This window comes from Rhinoderma darwinii, chromosome 3, assembly GCF_050947455.1.
Source record: "Rhinoderma darwinii isolate aRhiDar2 chromosome 3, aRhiDar2.hap1, whole genome shotgun sequence".
NCBI classification, from domain to species: domain Eukaryota; kingdom Metazoa; phylum Chordata; class Amphibia; order Anura; family Rhinodermatidae; genus Rhinoderma; species Rhinoderma darwinii.
Window position 1 is genome coordinate 87806654 of NC_134689.1, and position 23346 is coordinate 87829999.

At 42.0% G+C, this 23346-nt stretch overlaps 1 protein-coding gene across 5 annotated transcripts in view; it reads right to left on the minus strand.

Moving 5' to 3' along the window:
• Window positions 1-23346, minus strand: part of ACSL6 (acyl-CoA synthetase long chain family member 6) — a 231806-nt gene that overhangs the window by 71215 nt on the left and 137245 nt on the right. For all 5 annotated transcript variants that reach the window (XM_075856443.1, XM_075856442.1, XM_075856444.1 and 2 more), the window contains exons 2-6: window positions 11762-11982; window positions 8191-8305; window positions 3196-3260; window positions 1592-1693; window positions 1400-1499 (exon numbers count right to left, since the gene is read on the minus strand). In XM_075856443.1, the coding sequence (XP_075712558.1) occupies window positions 1400-1499; window positions 1592-1693; window positions 3196-3260; window positions 8191-8305; window positions 11762-11982 (603 nt within the window). The remainder of the gene's footprint in view (window positions 1-1399; window positions 1500-1591; window positions 1694-3195; window positions 3261-8190; window positions 8306-11761; window positions 11983-23346) is intronic.

A 23346-nucleotide genomic window follows, 5' to 3' on the forward strand; every position in this document is an offset into this window, starting at 1 on the left:
GAGGTCACGGAAGCCTTGAGTTCCAGCTGCATTTAATTTGACTATGGTATTTTACCAAAAGTATGTGGACACCTAGGGGTGTAGCTAGGAGGCGTGACAGGCGGGGCACATTCCCCAGGCCCAACTAGGAAAGAAGGTAGGGTGGGCACCAGGCCGGGCACAGATACAATTGAACACTCCTCCTGGAGCGGAATCCCCTGGAGAAGCCCCTGACGTCTCTCTGCATATATGGACAGTGAGGTCAGGTGCCCTAGGGAGCCCCAAGAGCACTATGTACAGGGAGGGGGGGTGTAGTGCTATCTACAGAAGGGTGTGTGTGGCACTATCTACAGGAGGGTGTGTGTGTGGCACTATCTTATTGGGGGGAGTGTGGTAATATCTACAAGGGTGGTGTGGAACTTTCTATAGGGGGAGTGTGGCACTTTCTACAGGGGGGTCATACTATCTACAAGGGGGAGTGTGGCGATATCTACTAGGGGGGCTGTGTGGCAATATCTACAGGGGGCTGTGTGGCACTACAAGGGGAGGTGTGTGGCACTATCTACAGGGGGCTGTATGTGGCACTATCTACAGGGGGCTGTGTGTGGCACTATCTACAAGGGGCTGTGTGTGGCACGATCTACAAGGGGGGGGGGGGGGCGTGACACTATCTACAGGAGGCTGTGTGGCGCTATCTACAAAAGGAGGCTGTTCATTATGTCACCATATAGTCTCATTAGCCTCAGTTATACAATTTGTTTTAGTCAGGCACTGACCTCTTTAATTTATTTTCTTTTCATTTATTGTTATTTTAACTAGTTTATATAACTATATTGCTTGTAAAATGTATAAGTGGTTTTATGCTTGAGTTACATAAAAAAAGGTGAAAAAAATATTCCATCTCATTGATTGATTGGTAGAGAAAGCAAACATGGTGAGGGGGAAGGAGATGTCGGGTAAAAAGTTGGGGGGAGGGCAAACTGAATCTTTGCTTTGGGTCCTGGAGAACCTAGCTACGCCTCTGTGGGCACCCCTCCTAATTATTGAGTTCATGTGTTCAAGCCACATCCATTGCAAACAGGTGCATATAATCTACATAGACAAAGATTGCTAGTAGAGTGGGTCATACTGAAGAACTCATTGACATGAAATGTGCCACGTGCCAGTTTTAAGTTATGTTAGTACTGAAGCTGAGGTTAAGGCGGGCAAAGTACTGAAATATTCCTAAGGATATGATGATATTTTATTTGTTACTACAGTTTTTATGGGAATTCATAGCATATATAATCCTTATCCACCACCACCTGTACTTGCTTACAAAGGTCTAAAGTGAAGCTAAAACTTAGCAATTGCTCATGTATGTCTTATGAACTAGAATATACATCCAAATACAGAGAAATTATTCACTGTACAGTCTTACCTGTGTTTATGATATAGCGGATAGCGCCATGGCCCAAAGTGTCATACAGGGGGATTATCACCATAGAGTATGTGTAACAAGCAAGCTCAGAGATGATCCACTGTAAAGATAGAAGCACCACAACCAAGAACAGTCTGTAACAGATATACAGTATATGATATAAACTTAGAGAAATGTGGGTGTAGATATTACCTCTGGGCGATTCTGTGCAAAGACTCCAATGAACTGATCGGATGACGACTTGCATCCCTGGTGTAGCAAACCTGACCCTAAACATTCTGCTCTGCCTGACACCTGGAAATAATTCAGACAAATAAATCTTTATCAGAAAAGCTGCAAATTATTTTTTTCCAGTAGATAAGAAAACCATTATTGCTTTATTTTAAGGCTGGATTCACACGAGCATGTTCGGTCCGTAAAGGATGGAACGTATTTCGGCCGCAAGTCTCGGACCGAACACACTGCAGGGTGCCGGGCTCCTAGCATCATAGTTATGTACGACGCTAGGAGTCCCTGCCTCGAAGCGGGACAACTGTCCCGTACTGTAATCATGTTTTCAGTGTAATTCGGAGTAATACTTCACTGTCGCATCTCACACCAGCCAAGAAAGCACTACCCAAAAGGTGAGCAGGACCACCATAATCCTCCCGTTCACAGGGGACCTGCTCAGTGAAAACAGAACTGCAATGAGCTCCCTGAGAAACATTATTGGAAAGTTTCTCCATATTTTCTTTTTCAGTTAGCTGTTCAACAATTCGACTTTTTCACAACTTTTTTATATTACGTCTTGCTGATAAACTTTGCTTACAGCCGCAGATGAAAAGGGCTGTAGATCTCACAGTGTGACACTTTCATACAGGAACATGTTCTGCTATATAATACCCATTCACTCCCACTATTGTACTTCTGGATTGCTAATAGTTCCTTAAACTGAGACATGCATACTCTTAAACCCCATGCTTTCTTTTCTAGTGGTCTATTCTTTATGCCTGATCTTATGTTTCTCAGCAATGGAAAGTAAAGCAGAGCTATACTTATTTTTCATAAAAAGCCATTTATGTCAATCCGGAAATCACTACGGAATTGTTCTGCGCGCTCAAGCCGCAAATTCAAAGGATACAAAGGGATACGCTGTTTCAGTGTTTTCCTTTACTAGGTACAGTGAGTGGAGTTGGATGTGTTTTAACATGACTAATTATAGAATATAGCAGCCGAACAACTGTAGGCGATCTAAGCAGCGTTTAACCCCTTATGCGACAGGCAGGATAGCAACGTAGCTGTAATTATTGTGTGTTACGCTCACTGTATAGTACTAAATGTCTTGAGCGACTGATTGACTTAATTGTCTCACGGTTCTGAAGGAGATTAGAACAATTTTTGGAAATAAATCATGTAGTCGTCATGTCTGTTCAAATTGTGTAAGGTCCCAAGCACACGACCATGCCTGTAATCACGGTCTGTGATTACAGGCACGGCCGACCACGGACAGTCACCCACATTTGCAGGCCATACTCCCATTATAAAGTATCGGAGCACAGTCCGTAAAATAAAAAAATAGGACATGTCCTATTTTTTACACAAACTTTCAACGGCCCCGGATACTTTCCCGTAAATATACGGGAAGGTGTTCGTAATTACGGTCCATAATTACGGACCGTAATTACGTTTAAAATCTACAGTCGTGTGCATGGGGCCTAAGGAATTACATGACCCAGGGTTTCCAGTTAAATATAAATAAATACTCGGAGCAAATTAATGTTTGTGAAATGAAATAATTTACTTTAAAATATCCTCACCTCCTTATATGAGAGCCATTCGTAAGGCTGGTTAGGTTTCCTGGATCCCAAGCACGGACCATTTTCTGAAAGAATACAAAAATATATGGTACAGCATCATTCTGGTCTCCTTGGGGTATGTCAACTTGCACTTGTAGTTAGTCAATGTATTGGTAACCCTAAAATAGTTAAAATGCATAAAAAACACTACATGTGAATGTACCATTAAATTCTGAATAAGGGACATACTTTGTATTGATAATTCATAGGATAAAATAGTTATGAGTGGTTTTCCAATTTGTAAAGGTGCACAAAGCGCCGGACTGCGGATCCTTTTGCCCACCAGAGGAAATAAGTCTGAGAGCCCACCCTCCACCTATACAGAACATGTGCATGTCCACTTTTAAAGCGGATCTGTCATCAAACTATGCTTCCATATGTTAGGGCAGTATAGTATGGGGACAGGTCCGATCTCCTTTTATCTAAAATGACATAAAGAAATATTATGTAGTTTGGCTAATAGGGACAATCAAAGACTACACCGGACTCATGATTATGAGTCCGGTGTTTTCATTAATTCACCTCCCCCCCCGCTGCTCTAGGCGATAATTGAGGGCTGGCTGCAGTCAATCACTAGGACGAGGTGGGGGAGCGGTGCACTTATGAATACACCAAATTTATAACTATGAATCCGATATATTCTTTGACTGCTCCTATTACATTATTTTTTGTGCCATTTTGACTAATAAGAGAGATGGACCTCTCCCCAATCTATGATGCCCTTATATACATCAGCATAATCTGATGACAGATGCTATAATTGATATTATTGTACCCTCGTGGAAAGTGATTAGCTTTAAGTTATCTCCAAATAGGATTGTTTTCTGCTGTAGCTTTATTGCCCTATTGTATTAGGGGCTCATTAGTATATCAGATCCTTTTCTTACAATGAGGATTATGAGGGAGTTTTTTTTTTTTTTTGCTGTTTCCTTTAAATTCAGGAAAGGTCAACCACCACTTTTTCTTTTCATGCACTTTATTCTTCAATAAATATGGATGGATCTGCTTTCAATCACAGGAACACAAACCATTTGTTCTTCTGATGACAAGACTTGTAGCTGAAATTTATACAGTAAGTGCAATGAGCAGTCCACAGGAGGCTTTGTGCTTATTCATGAAAAATACATTTATACTCCAGTGATCTAAGCTAAATATAGGTCAGTCGGGAAATATCCGCTGTAGGGTAGGTTACCGTAATTTGCTATGATAAGATTTGCTATAAAAGGAATTTGAAGAATTTAAAGATTAAACCTTTTGATTATACAACATGTCATTTACATAAAAGTTTCTAATTAAAAATTTGACCCTCCCCATACACCAATCCCCACCCCCCCCCCAAAAAGCGACCCATTCATTAATAGGAAATATTACAGCTACCTCCAATTAATAAGTGAAACCATCATAAAAATGGCATTAAAATCTCTATATAAAATAAAAACATATTACTCATAATGCCCACCCTTACATGCTTAATACTAAGGCTGGGGCTAACCGGCGACCTTCAGCCAAGAATCACAGTACAATCCCATTCATAACGTGACATCAATTATTTCCTTAGGGAATAAAATAAAAAGCGTCATTGCGACTATCAAGGGAACAAGATTTACACCAGTAGCCCCTGTCTAAGGCCTCATTTACACGAGCGTAATATACGCGCGTGCGACGCGCGTGCTTTTCACGCGTGTCGTACGCAACTATATTACTCTATGGGGCAGTGCAGACGATGCGTGAATTTTGCGCAGCGCGAGTGCGTTGCGTAAAACTCACGACATGTTCTATAATCGTGCGTTTTCGCGCATCACGCACCCATTGAAGTCAATGGGTGCGTGAAAACCACGAACGTCGCACGGAAGCACTTCCGTGCGAACTGCATGATTCGCGCAAGAGCTGTCAAACTCTGAATGTAAACAGAAAAGCACCACATGCTTTTCTGTTTACAAACATCCAAAAGAAGTCTTAGAGATGAGCGAACCGAACTTCACCGGGTTCGGCCGAACTCGTTTTGACCGAACCCGGCAAAAAATGTTTCGGTACGCGACGTCACTGTCCAGGGTGCTGAAATAGTTAAACTGGTTCAGCACCCTGCACAGTGACTTCCGATCCCAATATACGTGAACATGTAAAAAAAAAAGTTCTTCTTCCTCCAGTCTGACCTCCCGGTATGACAATTCAGTCCAAGTGACAGCTGCAGCCAATCACAAGCCAAGCACAGGCTGCAGCGGTCACATGGAATGCCGCGTCATCCAGGGAGGTGGGGCCAGATGTCGAGAGGCGCGTCACCAAGGACGCGTCACCAAGGACGCGTCACCAAGGCAACGGCCGGGAAGTTCTCGGTAAGTACGAACCTCTTTTTTTTTTAAACAGGTTACTCGATATGGTTATCGGAATTCACTGTCGAGGGTGCTGAAAGAGTTACTGCCGATCAGTTAACTCTTTCATCACCCTGGACAGTGACTGACGTCGATTAGCCTCATCTCTATGATGGCGGCTGCGCGAAAATCACGCAGCCGCACATCATACACTGATGACACACGGAGCTGTCAAGTGCCTTTTGCGCATGCAAAACGCTGTGTTTTTTTGCGTACGCAAAACGCACACGCTCGTGTAAATGAGGCCTAAAGGTCATTTTAGTTTGTTTAGCAAAAGAGAAAAACAAAAAACTATTGGACCAACCAGCACACTTTGGGTAGAAATTAAATACAAGATAAGGTTATTTAAACAAAATACAAAATGATTTATTCTTTAGATTTTTTTAAAAGTATTTGACAATTATCATATTTATGAAATTCATTATGCATGGAATTATGTCACTAACATTAATGCGAGTACTATTTTAATATGCTGACAATTTAATACATGCATCCAAACATATGTTAAAACAATATATTATAATAACAATATGTGGTTTCAGGGAAAGAAACATCCCATAGGAACGAAAACAGAATATTCCCTCCTAAAGTTTTGATAATGGCTCTAATGAAGTCACAGATGTGATGAAACGCGTTAGCCAATTACCTCTTAACACGTGTGTTTGACGTCACACACTGTGTACCTTGCTGGATTCTAACCTTAGGCTGTTATGAGCTCAGCCGTGCCTGTACTACACCTGAATGCGAGGGGGCACGAAGGGAGATAGATCTGGACAAATCCGTAAAAAGCCATGAGGATAACTATGAAAGAGAGAGGCTCTCCTGGACCTTCTATATAACTGGATTTCGTCCTGTTAGAGGTGTTGGAACCTGGATTATACTCACAATACAAAGGTACCAGTGAAAGAACCTCTAGCCAAGGGTTTGAAACAACCTTCTCTAAGCATACTTTGGGAGTGTCTTCAAGGTATCTCCCGCAAACAGAAAAAGTGATCTAGTAATAACTGAATCTCATGAAGAGAAAAAATATGCTTTTCTTCCCTCTTGGCTTAAGACACAAAAAAACTGGTCTTTTCCAGGTACATATGGATGTCATGTGAATAAATATCTCCCCGGAATTAATAATTGCTCATGATACATTGCCTAAACATAAGTTTTGAATGCATGCATTTATTTTTTGGCAATTTTGACATAAAGGTTTTTTCTGGATCCTCTGCCAGCTGGATCCTGTCCTAAATAGACTTGTTGAAACCTGGACTATACCTGTAATTTGAAGGTATTAGGGAATAAACCTCTAGCAGATAGCTAGAAATAAAATTTCCCCAAACAGATTTTGGGAGTGTCTGCTCTGTCTCTTTTGCAAACGCATGAAGTGAACGGCATGCAACTGAACTTTAGGAGGGAATATTCTGTTTTCGTTCCTATGGGATGTTTCTTTCCCTGAAACCACATATTGTTATTATAATATATTGTTTTAACATATGTTTGGATGCATGTATTAAATTGTCAGCATATTAAAATAGTACTCGCATTAATGTTAGTGACATAATTCCATGCATAATGAATTTCATAAATATGATAATTGTCAAATACTTTTTTAAAAATCTAAAAAATAAATAATTTTGTATTTTGTTTAAATAACCTTATCTTGTATTTAATTTCTACCCAAAGTGTGCTGGTTGGTCCAATAGTTTTTCGTTTTTCTCTTTTGCTATATTATCACATTGGACGGCACCGTGCAATAATAATTGCATTTCTTTTGGGTTATTCAAAAGGATATTATCGTTTCTTTTTGTTATTTTAGTTTGTTTCTCTATTTCAAGAGAAATTGCAAGCATCATCCTTTGGCATAGTCAGCTTTACCTATAAGAAAATAGCCCAAAATATCTATATCAATAATAAAGTCTCATGTCACAGGGAATCATGTGATCATAATAAAGTCACAGGCCTCCATATCAATACTTTTCCTGTCACATTAGCAGAATCCAACACTGCAGTAGTCGATCATACACAAGACAGTGATCCGATGTGCGCTACTGTATTTCTTACTATTTCAACTCTCATCGGAAAAAGGACATACACAAAAAGATAAATTGTGATGATACAAACATTTTTTCCCATAGAAAGCTGTTTGCAAAGTGTAAAAGATCATACCCCTGCATTACACTTCTTACAATTTTTTTCCCCAGAGAGAATCCAGTCAATGCTGCAATTACTAATGACAGAAAAAAAATTCAAGCTTATAGACAGACAGATGGAGCAGAATGCCAACCAATCATTTTGGAAATATGCAGCTTAGGTTTGGCATTAGAAACCCCTGTCCGCTACAGGGCAAATATAGTGTACATGCTGGCCAATCAAATGTAATATGCGGATGGGCTGGGACCACCAGAGTGAGAGCCATTCTTTGTTAGCGGCTCTCTGCTCTGAGTAATAGAGGGAAGTTCGAAAGTAGGGAATTCCCCTCTATGACATCCATTTGCCCTAATAGGGTATATGCAAAGTACTTGTCTTTATCAGCAATACTATTATCAGAATAATCAGCAATTCTACATCCCACCATTGTGTATGAAGTATTCTATCTTACCAGATATGTGGAGTCCTCTTTGAAACACTTCATACATTGTCCTGGCATCGTCATAGTAATGTGTAAGCAGCTTTGGGCCATCTGCTATGACAGAATGGCGAGCACCACCACCGCCCTGCAAAATAATAGTGATAAGACTAAGGACTGGCAATGACATCGAAAGGTGCAATAAAGATGATGTGCTTTAATTTTTTTGTACTATAAATTTATAGCATAATAGCAGCTCACTATCCAAAATGTATCCAAAATGTGATCAATTCGATATATAAGCTTGGTCAAACGAATACAACTACTTGCCGAGAAGTTGGAAGTAAAGAAATCTGTATAAGCTGCCATTAACAGAAACGTATCAACCAGTGAACCGCTGGCATTCTATACCCTTGAATTCTCTCCCAGCTGTAACCCCAATCTGTACAATAGTTTACTTCAAAAAGAAAAAAAGCAACTCTGAAAGAAGAAAAACATAATGTACCAATATACAAGGTGCCATTCACCTATGACATACAGAAATTAAAGTGGCAGCAGCATAGCTGAGAGATATTTCGGGACAGCTCAAGAGATGGTTAAAAGGAAATAAACCTTATAAGTGACAACCTTTTTACATGCATTTAACCCCATTTAAAGGGGTTATCTGGGATTTTAATATTGATGGCCTATACCTATGATAAGCCATAAATATTAGATCGGTGGGGTCTGACTAACGTAATTGTGACAGCGCTGCAATTCTTCGCACAGTCGCTACGAAAGTAACGGCATGTGCAAGTACGAAAATAAATTAAATCGATTTAAACAATGAAAAGGCTGCAGCGCTCCTAAGAGTGCCGCTGCCCCTTTAAACAGCTGATTGGCGGGGGTGCCGAGAGTCAGACCCCCCACCGATCTAATTTTGATGGCCTATCCTAGGGAAAGCCTATCAATTTTAAAATTCCGGAGAACCCCTTTAAACTCCAGTGAACTCAGTTTCTCTAATAATGAGTAGTATAGATGGACAGAAATAAGTGGGAAGAGATGAACTGTCCCTCATTATGACTGGAAAGAACAGATGTACACGCACAGTCCTTCATTGTCCATCATTGTCTTTTTAGCCATTACCTTGAAAAACTGGAGACCGAACAGTATAAAACTCCAACATTCCTATTTGGATTTTTTTTTTTTTTAAAGTACATGAGAAAAATGTTGTAGTCCTAGTGAACATGAATTGTCAAATCCTCCATGTATGTAGCAATGAATATTATATATGGTAATTATTGTGTCTTTTTTCTATGACTTTTAGTGGGATTATATATTTTATACATATAATAATGTAGACTGGGCTTGCCTGGCGGCATTAGTGTTCCAGGCTGGCCCTAGATTTATTTATTTATTTCTGTTACTTATACAGCGCCAACATATTCCGCAGCACTGTACAAAGGTCCACACTTACTGTCCCCATTGGGGCTCACAGTCTACGTTCCCTATCAGTTTGTTTATAGATTGTCAGCATGAAATGGTGGGTGAGAGTACGTGGCAGTTACATACAAGGAAGAGGTTAATCAACACCATGGAACTAGTTGAGATCTGTTTTACTATACTTAAAATATCTAATGACACACTATCAGCCAAGTCCCTGCAGTTCTGAGAGGCCAATGGACACAGATCACACTGACTCAATGCATTCGAAATTCAGCAACTGGACAGCTCCCCATCCTGCTCTTGTGTGAACATACAGTAGAGTGAAGCGTACGAAAAGCAGAAGTGCCAATTGAGAAGTTTTGGACTCTTTGTTGTGCTCCGCACATGTCGACTACTGCAACTGAGGGCTGCGTTTTGACTGAAGTGGGTGCTCATGTCTGGAAAGGGACAGAGAACATCTTTGGAGTTGTTTCACACAGTGTTTTTTGGAAAAATGCGCCTGAAGTTATTGAGAGAGTTTATTAAAACCAAGCCAGTAGTGGATACAGCTAGAGGGAGAAGTATAAGTCCTTCCTTTATATTCCCTCTTTCTTTTGAATCCACTTCTGGCTTTGGTTAAAAAAAACTGCAGCGTTTTTATAAAAAAAAAAATTTTTTTTAAACAAGCGTGTGTCTGTGATTCATTTATGTAATCCCTTCATACTAACTTTCGGTGGATAACTCACTTATCACTACTATTTCCTGACGTGTCTCAATGACGATCTGAGAACATCATTTGTAACCTATAGAGGCAGAAATTACCTACAAAGCAAAACACTGAGGACGGATTTTATGGCGCTGATGTGTTTAGCTCATAGAGGATTGCCTGATAATAAGGGTACGACCTTGTATGTCCTTGTGTTGGCAAGGGGAATATAAATAAAAAGCTGCATGAGTCAGTTACCCTGCCAGTACCTAAGCCAACATGGCTATAAAGTGCAGAGGGATGCAACAGGGGTAGCTAGTGAGGACAGAGTGGTGGGACATATCTGTGACCAGGTTAGGTTGTGTATCAGACTAGATACAGTGTACTATCCTCAGCTGTGGGTAGTATTGCCCTGTACATGTTTTCAGCCTTCGAAACCAGAATGCTGCCATTCACTGATAGATAACTGAGATCTTAAAAGGAGTCAGTCACCAGAAATGTATCTGTCAAAGTAGCAACATGGTCATCTAGAGTAGCCTCACCTGAATCTAACGTTTATTACCTTTTTCACATGGGTGCTTCCTATGCAGAGAGAATAGTTTTATTTAGTATATGCAAATTATCATTTTGGCGCAATCAGGGCATCACCATTTCTTCAAAATGCTATTTCTTCTTTTAACACAGCTAAAACGTTCATAAATTGGCCTGAGGTGCAAATTTTAATTCCACAGCATGTCAATTTATACTGTGTTTTCGTTGCTTTTCTGTTGCAGGTTTTCTCCATTGAATTCAATGGGGATATAAAACCCGCAACAAACAGCATGCGATTCCGCCTGCAAAAAAATCGTAATTGTCATAGCAACGCTATCTTCGGTTCTTCTTACAGGCTGGCCTCCTGGGATGATGTTTCATCCCATGTGACTGCTGAGCCCAATCACAGGTGGCAGCGGTCACATGGGCTACAGCGTCATCCTGGAGTGAAGCGTCGCCATGACTACGGCAAGGGGCTAAGTATAAACGTTTCTTTTTTTCCAGCTCTGCTTTTCGTAGAAGAAATTCTGGTGTGGTTTTTTGGACAGAATGTGCTGTGGGTTCTAGGTCGGATACGCTGCGTGCCTTTACACAGCGTATCCGACCCATGAGACACCGGCCCAAGTTGATCAATTTAGACTGATCATCAGTAGGGTAGGATCACATCAGTAGGTGTGAGATGCCCATAGGAGCTGCTCTAACAGATTCAGGTTTAAGCGATGAGAAGCAGCGTCCATGCAAAGTGGATACGTAGACGCTGCAGCTCAAAAACTAAGCAACATTTTTATTAAAGATCTATTAGAAAAAAAAAATTCATCCAAAAAGACATACATTTAAAAAAATATTACAGCAAAGGTTTACATTATGTCCATTAGATTGCACAACCTTTCTAAATTCAATGAATCCAGTACCAGAATCCACAATTTCCACAATTATATTAATAAGATTATTTGCATTTTTTACCTCTACTTCTTCTGATTGCATTAGGAGGTTGCATGGTGGTTTAACAGCTTTGGGTCGACTTGCGAACCAATATGCAATTACTGCAGCAAAGGCACCTAATCCAACTAATGTGGCGGCTGGCACACTTCGGAAGAACTGGCTGAATTCATCAAATTCTGGTAGCCTTAAACTCCGCAAAATTTCTTGTGCCTGCATCTTCTCAATTATTGAAATGACAAACTCTGTAGGATGGGAGAAAAAAAAATCATAAACAAGAGTACCGATCAAACATTAACACAAGCACAAAGAAAATATGGGTAATATAGGAGGATCATGTTAAAACGAAACTAGTAATTAGATCTGCCGTATAGATCAGGTTATATTAACACATATGGTCCTTTCAACCAGGGGCCCCGAGACCTTAACTAATGTCATTACATGCAATGTAATGACTATAGAAAGTGTTCGTATTCTAAGGGCATGGCCACACGTAGCGGATTTCTTCCGCAACTATACGCATCAATGCCGCACAGAATCTGCGTTGCAGATTCTGTTGCGGATCTGCCCAAAATGGGCAATAAATTGATGCGGACTGGCCGCTGCGTATTGAGGTGAAAGTACTTCCCTACTCTCTATCAGTGCAGGATAGAGAGAAGGGACAGCACTTTCCCTAGTGAAAGTAAACGAATTTCATACTTACCGGCCGTTGTCTTGGTGACGCGTCCCTCTTTCGGCATCCAGCCCGACCTCCCTGGATGATGCGGCAGTCCATGTGACCGCTGCAGCCTGTGATTGGCTGCAGCCGTCACTTAGACTGAAACATCATCCTGGGAAGCCGGACTGTAGAAAGAAGCAGGGAGTTCTCGGTAAGTATGAACTTCTATTTTTTTTACAGGTTGCTGTATATTGTGATCGGTAGTCACTGTCCAGGGTGCAGAAACAGTTACTGCCGATCGCTTAACTCTTTCAGCACCCTGGACAGTGACTATTTACTGACGTGGCCTAGCAACGCTCCCGTAATTATGGGTGCACACACGTAGTCACCCGTAATTATGGGTGCACACACGTAGTCACCCGTAATTATGGGAGCCCCATTGACTTCCACAGTCTGGCTGTAGACCTAGAAATACATAGGTCCAGCCAGAATGAAGAAATGTCATGTTAAAAAACCAATACGCTCCGCAGCACACATAACATCTACATTACATCTGCGGACTTCATTGCAGAATTTTGAAGTCAATGGAGAAATTCCGCAATGAGTCCGCAACCAGTCCGCCACACGTCCGCAACAACCATTGTATGCTGCGGACACCAAATTCCGCACTGCAGCCTATGCTCCGCAGTGGAATTGTCCGCAACGTGTAAACGAACCCTACCACAAAGCTGTGGAAGGCAATGGAGAAACGGGTCCTCTGCGGATTTCCAGAGCAAATCCGCTACGTGTGGCCATGCCCTAAAAGTTTAGGACCCTCTAAAAATCAATGTAATACTTTCATTTAAAATGTTAATGTTTCCATTGAAAGATTCTAACAACATCACAATATCTATAAAGACTCCTGATTTTTCCAGGGAACAATTAAAAATGCACACAAATGCCTAGAGAATAGGCTCTAAGGCCCTCTTTACACTGCGTTCATTTACTACGTTTAGCGTGTACTGTCTACAGTGCTCCATTAGCTAGACGGAGGTCAAAACAGTGTCCTTTTGGCCTCCATCCGGCTGGTATGTCAGTAGACCATTTTTTTTAGATATGGAATAGCGTAGTAGACTATGCTAGTCCATCCCACGGGATCCCGCAAAAAGTATACCCCGCAGTATACATTTTGTTTTACATGGAATCTTTTTAAGTGATGTTTGCCACTGTATAGCATACATCACAGGCATACATTTAATGTATAGATTTTTATGATGTATATGTTAAACAGATACCATGATAGTCTATGGGTATCCGTTTAACGTATCCGTCACCCATAGACTATAATGTCATTCGTTTAACAGATATGTCACTCTCATGACCCCAGTTCACAACACTATTTAACAGATATCTGTCGAAGCCTATGATTAACGGATACGTTGGAACTTTTCCTGGCGTATACGTCAAATGTAGAGCTATAACGTGATGTGAAGTGGGGCCTAATTGGGAATAATTGAGTAAAGTGAACAATGGTTGAAAACTATCTATCTTTTTAGTAACCTATGTTATTAGGGGAATGAAGCCTTTTCATCACCTTCTAGCTGTCTGTAGATCCCCTCTCTGTAAATGTTCACAAACCTCCTCAGTCCCCCAAAAATCTGTCTATGAAAAATAGTAAACAAGGAGGAAGGGGCACAGATGTAGTTTTAGCAGATGGTGCTGATGCAGCAGAGCTGGGAGAGTGCTCAGCATAGATCCAGAATCATATGAGAAAGAGCCCACAAACTCAGCAGGAATAGAGAGAGAAATGTGGATTTGTGAAAATGTGAAAGCTTGCAGATAGGAGGAAAAAGACCCCAAAAATTACATTTCTGGATGCCCTACATCTACTATACTTATACTATCTGCCTAAAGAATTATTGAGATTTTCTTTTAGGTATGCTTTAATTCTTGCACAAGGACCGTTGAAATGTTTAATGCTACAATAATAAAAAATGAAAAAGTTATTTTCAGGATAAAAAAAAATATAAAAAAAATAAAAAAAATATATATATATACACACATATGTATGTATATATATATATATATATATATATATATATATATATAAAATGATAATAATAAAAAATTTGTATACTTTAGGGAGATATTCTTATTCTGCTGGTGGGTCTCAGCAGTCTCATAGCCCTAATGATTCCTAACGGCCACTTGATAAAGATCATTGATAATTGGTCTTGAAGTATATTAGATATAAAAAACTCAAATTCACCCACAATTGATCATAAATAAATAATTCTGACTATTCATAGAAACGAAGCACAATCCCTTTGGACAATATAAACGTACCTCAATATTTTTAATAATTCCATCAATGAATACGGACTAAAATGCTAAAGAGATATATATTAGAAACCCATATTGGCCTGTTAGTGAAGGGTGTTGTCATTATGTGGTTAGACTGAGGTTTTGCTTATTAGTAAGGGCTTATTCAGATGAACGTTTAATACGTCTGTGTGACAGTCGTCAAAACAACGGCCGTCACACCGACGCATGTATTTCAATGGGGCCGTATACGCGGCCGTTGATCCAATGGACAGTGTCAAGGTCCGTTGAAAAATAGAACATGTCCTATTTTCTTCCGTTGTCACGGATCCCTCCATAGACTCAAGTGAAGACTGGAATCCGTGGAAACGGAGCCCGCACAGGGGCAACACGGACCATCCGAGTTTCCCCACGGTCATCTGAATAAGCCCTCAATCTGCAAACGGCTGCTTTTACACAAGCGTATTTTTCATCAGTATTCTATCCATTTTTTCCATAATACGGAGCTAATGTTAGTCAATGAGGCTCTTCACATGGAAGTATAAAGTACGCGTGTATTTTAAAAACGCACAATAGACTACCTTCATTTATATTGCGGATGGAAAACAACCAATGAAGTCTATGAAGAGTGATTCAAATACTGATGCATCCATATTTGGTCCGTGTAGCGTCCATGGCTGCGGGCCGTTGGGTTCACTCGCCTCCCGACGCCCGCAGCCATGGATCTGTGAGCGCTGGTCCCCGTCTCCCTCCTAGGAGACGCCAGCGCTCACTTCCGCTCCGTTCGGATGTGTCCCGTAGAGTGCGCGCGCACGCTCGCGCCCGGCCTTAAAGGGCCAGTGCGCGCAATAAGGAAATTGTCATCATCATCAACTGCCACGATTTCCTGGTCTATAAGAAGGCCCCTGGTCTAATCCTTGCCTGAGCGTTCTTAGTTTTCCCAGTCTGTCTTGCAAATGGTCCCTTAGTGTTTCCCATTCCTGTTGTTACCCGTGCCTTGTTCCACGTTCCTGTTTTCCCGTGCTTTGCCTTAGTATCAAGATGTGCCACGTCCAGAGGAATCTGCCACGTCCTGTGTCATCTGCCACGTCGAGAGGAATCAGCCACGTCCTGTGTCATCTGCCACGTCCAGATGAATCTGCCACGTCCAGAGGAATCTGCCACGTCCTGTGTCATCTGCCACGTCTGGAGGAATCCGCCACGTCTGGCGCAACTTGCGGCTCCTGTGTCATCCGCCACGTTTGGCGCCATCCGCTGCACCCATCTCATCTGTGCCAGAGCTGCGGCCACCATCTGCACTATTCAGGTACCCTTGTGCGGGACATTGTATTTCTGGGGTTTCCTGTGGTTTGGCCAGCTGCCTTCCCGCTACGGCGGTACGGCTTAGTGGGTCCACTAACCCGCTTCGTGACAGTACGCTCAGGCCATGGACCCCGCTGGTCAACCTGAGACTTTGACGACACAAGCCATGCTGGCCGAGATGGAGGATCTCCAGTCACGACAAGACCAGCTCCTCCTGTCGGTGAACGCCATAGCCCATCGGCTGCTTGCTCCAACCACAGTTGTCACCGCACCCTTCCTGCGGTTCCGCCTGCTACACTTCCTGTCTGTACCGGTACCAACCCCTTGTGTTTTTTGCCGCTACCTCCACGCTATGACGGAGATCCGAGGTCCTGCAGGGGATTTTTGGCACCATCCGCTGCACCCATCTCATCTGTGCCAGAGCTGCGGCCACCATCTGGACTATTCAGGTACCCTTGTGCGGGACATTGTATTTCTGGGGTTTCCTGTGGTTTGGCCAGCTGCCTTCCCGCTACGGCGGTACGGCCTAGTGGGTCCACTAACCCGCTTCGTGACAGTCCGTATGTGATCCGTATGTCATCAGTATCTTCCGTATTGCTCTCTTATGTAACTCAAATATCTCCCTAGATGACAGCCCATTGGTATTACAGATCTGTTAGGGTATGTGCATGCACAAATGTAAAAACTTCTGAAAATACGGAGCTGTTTTCAAGGGAAAACAGCTCCTAATTTTCAGAAGTTTTTTAAGCAACTCGCATTTTTCGCTGCATTTTTACGGCCGTTTTTGGAGCTGTTTTTCTATAAAGTCAGGGTATGTTCACACGGCTTATTTTCGGCCATTTGTCTGAAAAAATGGCTGAAAAATCGGCAGCAGAATGCTTACAATCATCTACTCATTGTTGGCTATGGAAAAACGGCGTTCTGTTCCGACGGGCCGTTTTTAAAAAAAACGGCCACGAAAAAGAAGTGCAGGTCACGTTTGGAGCTGTTTTTCATAGACTCTATTGAAGACAGCTCTAAAAACAGCCGTAAAAACCGCTGCGAAAAACGCGAGTGGCTTAAAAAAAGTCTGAAAATCAGGAGCTGTTCTCCCTTTAAAACAGCTCCATATTTTCAGACGTTTTTGAGTTTGCGTGTGAACATACCCTCATACTGATGGCATACTGATATAATATCTTCCATAATATGTTCATGTGAAACATACCAAGACTCTCTAGGTTAACCCTTTATAAGCATCTTATAGATGTTCCCATTTGAAATGAATAGCTACATCCATGGTCTCATGAGAAGTGCACTATAATAATAATTTATTAAGCACTATGGAAAAATCACTAAAATAATCATGTTGTGCCCTGAAATTACAGATATTTATTTTACAATTTCTGTCTCAATTTTCTTACTTCCCAGCTCAGCCTAACCCACGCATCTATCCAATGTGGGCGAAATATAGTGCTGCAGATAAATAAATGATACCAATGGGAATGCACCAAATTTATGCTCTGAACTTTACCGTCTTCCCAGGTTATACTTATAGAGATGCGACAAATATAAATTCAGTGAATGTTCATAGGGAGGATGAGTTTTGTCATATTCAGGTTACACGTCTTCTGCAGCAACATCACTAGAGATGAGCCTGAACAAATTTTTCTCTTACACATACATGTTTACCTATAAAGAACTGCTTAAAAAAACAGACAGTCTATAGCCCATGCAAGCCTGTACTGCTCTAACAGCATGTTGGGAATGCACATTCGTCTTGGCCTCTTTAGCTTGGATGCAGAAAAGACCTTTGATAATGTTTCCTAACCCAATCTTTATGCCACCTCATCTAAACATAATTTTGTCCCCCTGCAACATCTTACAGGACTTATCACCGACATGTCTGTTGTAGTAAATACCTGTGTTTCCCATAAAATGACAATACTGGAGCACCTTTTCTCAGAACTCTGCATTGTGTTGATCCTCTGTTATTCCTCCTGGAAATGTATGAATTAATTGACAACTGGGCTTTACCACTTCCATTGTCAATAGGCTGTGTCCCTACACAAATTATTACAATATACTTCTGATAAATGAGGTGTTCGTTCAAAATTGATATAAAAAATCACTGCCAGAAAGAACAATTAAAATAAATTTGACTAATGTTACAATTAAAATTGGGCTAATTTGCCAATATGACTAGAAATTAGGCTTAGGCCTTATTCACACGAGCGTATTTCACATCCATGTTACGCGCATTAAAACAACGGACGTCACACGGACCTATGCAATTCAATGGGGCCATTCAGACATTCAGTATTTTTTACGCAGCGTGTGTCCGCTGCTTGAAACTCACTGCATGTCCTATTCCTGTGCGTTTTTTGCGCATCACGCACCCATTCAAGTCTATGGGTGCATAAAAAAAATGGACAGCACATGGACGTCATACGTGTGCTGTGCGTGATTCACGCAACAGTTGCTAAAGGAGTGATGAGGGAAAAAAAACACCTCCTTTAGTTTATTTTGCTGACGTAAAAACGCGTGACATACGGATGACATACGTGCGTAAAAAGCGGAAACACGCACGGTGCACGGATGTCATAAGGAACGTTTATTACGCGCCCAAAACGGACACGTTCGTGTGAATAAGGCCTTAAGCAAATTACTCAGGCTAGTTGGAGCACAGGGAAAGGAAAGAGCAGAGGCTCAATGACCATAGATAGACTCAAACACTCTTTTCCAATTAAAAATTATATCTATCTGAGAAATTGCCACTGTACTGTCTATCTGTCTGACAATAATGTTAAGTGTCCCTACGCATTTCAACGCCCAGTTTGATACGAGGGTGCGTCCTCAGGGGTCTCAGACAAATATAAGATTGAGTGTATCCGGGTAATGCTATTTTGCATTCTATAACAAAGCCCGGTTTCAATATGTCACAGTGGAGAATGTTTTAGCTGGACAGCACTAAAAAATACTGTATCGTGTCCCGACTAGGGATGCACGATGCATCATAACTTTTTTTTTTTTTTAATTCGTTTTATTCAAAATATCACATACAAAGTATTTCAGCAATTGGATAATACATGACAGTATCAGCAATGACATTGCATATACAGCTTAAGATATCAACATTGACACATATTCACATGTAGTATGATAACAGAACTTCCAATTGCCGACCATATAAGGAAATGCAGGAGTGTTATTAATTTATTTTGTATGTATTAAACGGAAAAAGTTAAACAGATAGAACAAAACAACAAGTCGCCTGTAAAGGATCTGCCAGGCACTACGTCTGTGGATACTCCCAGGATTAATCAATCGACACCTGAGGCCGGACCTCTTAGACTGACTCTGGCTCCCACCAATCAGGGTGGCAGGCTCAGGAGTGGGAGAGCCTATCGCGGCCTGGTCAGTCGGAGTTAGCTCCGCCCCCTGTCCATTTATACCTGCCGTTTTCTCTTCCTCATTGCTTGTGATTCTTCCTGGTTTCCTGGCCCTGCTGCAGCCTTGCTCCAGCCTGCTACTGCCTTGCTTCAGCCTTGCTACAGCTTCCGCTTATCCTGCTTCGCTCTGACCCCGGCTTGCTTCCTGCTCCTTGCTCTGCGTTCGTATACTTCGTGACATCCTGATTCTGACTGGCTCGTTGACCACTCTGGTTTCCTCACGGTGTTCCGTGGGCTACTGTCCCTTCCCTTGCTTGTTCCCTGTTTGTATTCCCTTGCACTTAGTCAGCGTAGGGACCGCCGCCCAGTTGTACCCCGTCGCCTAGGGCGGGTCGTTGCAAGTAGGCAGGGACAGGGCGGTGGGTAGATTAGGGCTCACTTATCCCCTTCCCCTCCTTCCTGCCATAACATCGCCTATGTCGCGTTATAACATAATTTGGGAGTATGGAAGCTGATTTATCTCACCATGATATGAGGGCTGACGGCCCTGACATCCAACCACTGACCCCACACTCCCTGAAATTTGTCTGGACAGCCCCTGTGGGAATATACCAGTTGTTCATAAGTAACAACAGTATCAACCAGCGATTTCCACGAGGCTATTGATGGAGCTGTGTCTGCCATCCAATGTATAGCTATTGTCTTCCTAGCTAGAAATAAAGTTTCTTTTATAAAAATACCAGTGTGATGTGTCCAGTGTTCTTCATCTATGAGTCCCAATAAAGCTATTTTCGGGGAGAACAATAGAGGGCTAGGCAATAATGGAGTAATAACGTCATAAACCTTCGTCCAAAATATCGATATGAATGAACATTGCCACATGAGGTGCCAAAAATCTGCTTCTAGTTGCCCACATCTATGGCATGCTGAAGTGGGTAGTCTGCCCATACGGTGTAATCTAACCGGGGTGAGATAAGCTTGGTGTATGATATATAACTGAACAAGTTTATTATTTATAGCCGGGGATACTGTTAAGTGTGAGTGTAAGATGTTAGTCAGATCTTCCAAAGAAAGGTCTGGTATCTGCGATTTCCATTTAGTTAGAACCGGAAGTGGAGCAGAATTGATTTTAGCTAGAATCAGATGGGTATATAGAGCCGAAATAAGACACTTAGGACCTTGTGATTTTAGTATGCCAATAAGAGGGTGTGCTGATATAAATGAGGAATGAGGTGGGAATTGAGTCTGTATGGCATGGCGTAACTGCAGATATTTAAACCATTGCAAGTCTGGAGTTTGATGCGTTTCTTTGACCTGTAGGAATGTAAGTATCATACCATTATCGTACATATCTCCCAAATGAGCAATGCCCATATCTTGCCACCTCCGTGTATCGTTCAATAATTGAATATGTGGTAATGTAGGATTATGCCACAGAGGAATCTCTGGAACCGTACCAGTGTAGGCAAGTAATTTTTGGGATGCACGCCAAACCGCTAGTGCCAGAACATGCATAGGAAGTAGTTCAGTATGGGGAGTAAACTTAGGGTATTCCAGAAAACTGATCAGGCTACGTCCCATAACCAGGGAGGCTAAGTAATAATCTGTGTCAGACAGAGGTGTATCTCCCATCCAATCCCGGATATTGCGAAGTTGACCCGCCAGGTAGTACAGGTAAAAATACGTCAAGGCCATTCCCCCTTCAATTTTTGGTTGTTGCAATTTGGCCAAATTGAGTTTAGACCTGGAGGAGCCCCATATAAATTGTATTATTAAGGTGTTAAGGGATTTAAAGAACGATATAGGGACTACAACAGGCATATGTTGCAATGTATAGTTACATTGAGGCTGAATCACCATCTTGACTAAGTTAATACGACCCGCCACAGATAACGGTAGTTTAGACCATGTCTTAAATTTTCCTCCAACCTTATTTAACAATGGGGTTAATGACGTATCTCGGGTCTGGTTATGATCCTGTACTATAGTTATGCCTAAATATTTAAATTAAGTTTCAAGGCCATATTGTGACATAGACGGGTCTGGAGTCGGGTGTATAGCTGTATATAAAATGGCCGACTTCTGCCAGTTAACCTTCAGTCCTGAATACTGTGAAAATTTGTCAAGTAGCCTTGCTGCCACATGGAACGAGGAGTTTGGGTTATCTAAAAAAAAGGACCATGTCGTCTGCGTATAGGCCTACCACAGAAGTTCTACCCTTCCAGCTTATACCAGTAAGATCCAAGGAGGCTCGAAGCCTAATCGCCAGTGCCTCTATGGCAATAGCAAACAGAGCGGGTGATAGGGGACATCCCTGTGGGGTACCTCTAAAAAGAGAGAAAGGGAGAGAAGGGACGTTATTTACCACCACATTAGCCCTAGGGGATTTATATATTAACTCGACCCATTGACGAAATTGAGGACCGAAGCCAAAGCGTTCCAGACAGGCCCATAAAAATGGCCATTCTACCGAGTCAAAAGCCTTCATGGTATCCAAAGAGGCAATTGCCCATTGCATGTCGTGTGCCCTACCCAATTGTGTAATGGCCTGTACCTTCCTAATATTAATACTAGTAGATTTCCCTGGCATAAATCCAGTTTGATCTGCGTGTATGATGGAAAGGATAACACCATTCAGTCTTTTTTTTTTATTCTTTATTTTGTTGACCCAAGAGGTCCATTTTGTAACATAAAGGGTACATAAAACAAGGCAATGTACATTTAGAATACATAATCCTAAAGCAAATGTACACACAAAAAAGATAAATAAATAAATACATTGTGATACATCAGTGTACAGATTTGAAAAAGAGAGGATAATGATAGGGGAACGCGAATCTCCAAAGTGAGGCTGGAGCTGAGTTCCCAATCTAGGGAATGATGAAAGAAGGTGAAAGCGGAAAGGAGAAGGGGGTGAGGACCCTCCACAGCATCCCATAGACAAAGGTGCTATTCCGGCTGACTAAAGGGATGCGGCTCTCAAATGATGTCTTTATAGGAGTCCGAATCCTGAAAAACTATCCATTGGGTCCAAGTTTGGCAAAACCTGGAGCTTGAGTCGTGAATAACGGATGTCAAGTCCTCCATATGCATGATGTCGTTAACCTGTGAAACCCAGAGGGATAGTGTGGGGGAGATGGATCTTTCCACCGTAGCGGGATGCAATGACGTGCTGCCATCACTAGAAAGTGAAGCAGAGAACGCTTATACTTGTTCGCTGGAATGTCGCAGTGATGAAGAAGGAAGAAGGCCGCATCCATAGTTACACTTGTATCTGTGACTTCAATTATCACCCGTTTTATGCCTTCCCAAAATGGGGTAAGGAGGGGACATGACCAGAAGGTATGAAGGAGTGTACCAATGTCTTGCCCACATCTCCAACACATAGAGGACGTTGTGGGGAAGATGTTATGTAGGCGGGCTGGGGACCTATACCAGCGCGAGAGTAGTTTGAAGCTTGCCTCTTGGTATCTTGAACAGATGGACGTTTTTTGGGCCAAAAGGAGTATACGCTGCTCCTGTGCGGGAGAGAAGGATATCTCCAGATCCTCTTCCCATTTTGAAATGTATGTGGGGGTGGGCATATCTGGGGGGTCCATGAGAATTTTGTAAATTGCGGACAAAGTATGTCTAATCAAGTCAGAGCCTGTACAGAGGGTCTCTAGTGGAGTCTTTACCACTTGGTAGGACATAGGAGCTGAGATAGAGGTTAAAAAGTGTCGTAGTTGCAGAGAACGCCAGTGTCCCAACGGAGGAAGATCAGGAATCTGGGCCAAGTCTGCAACAGAAAGCCATTCACCGTCTGTCAAGAACCGATCTACACGATACCATCCCGAGGATTGCCAAATACGGAAAATTGGGTCCGTCAAGCTAGTGGGAAAGGCTGGATTGCCCAGTATCGGAAACATAGAGGAAGGGAGTGGCAAGCAAGATGTCCTTACCGAGGGGAGAGAGCAGCACACTAGTGTTGGGCCTATAGT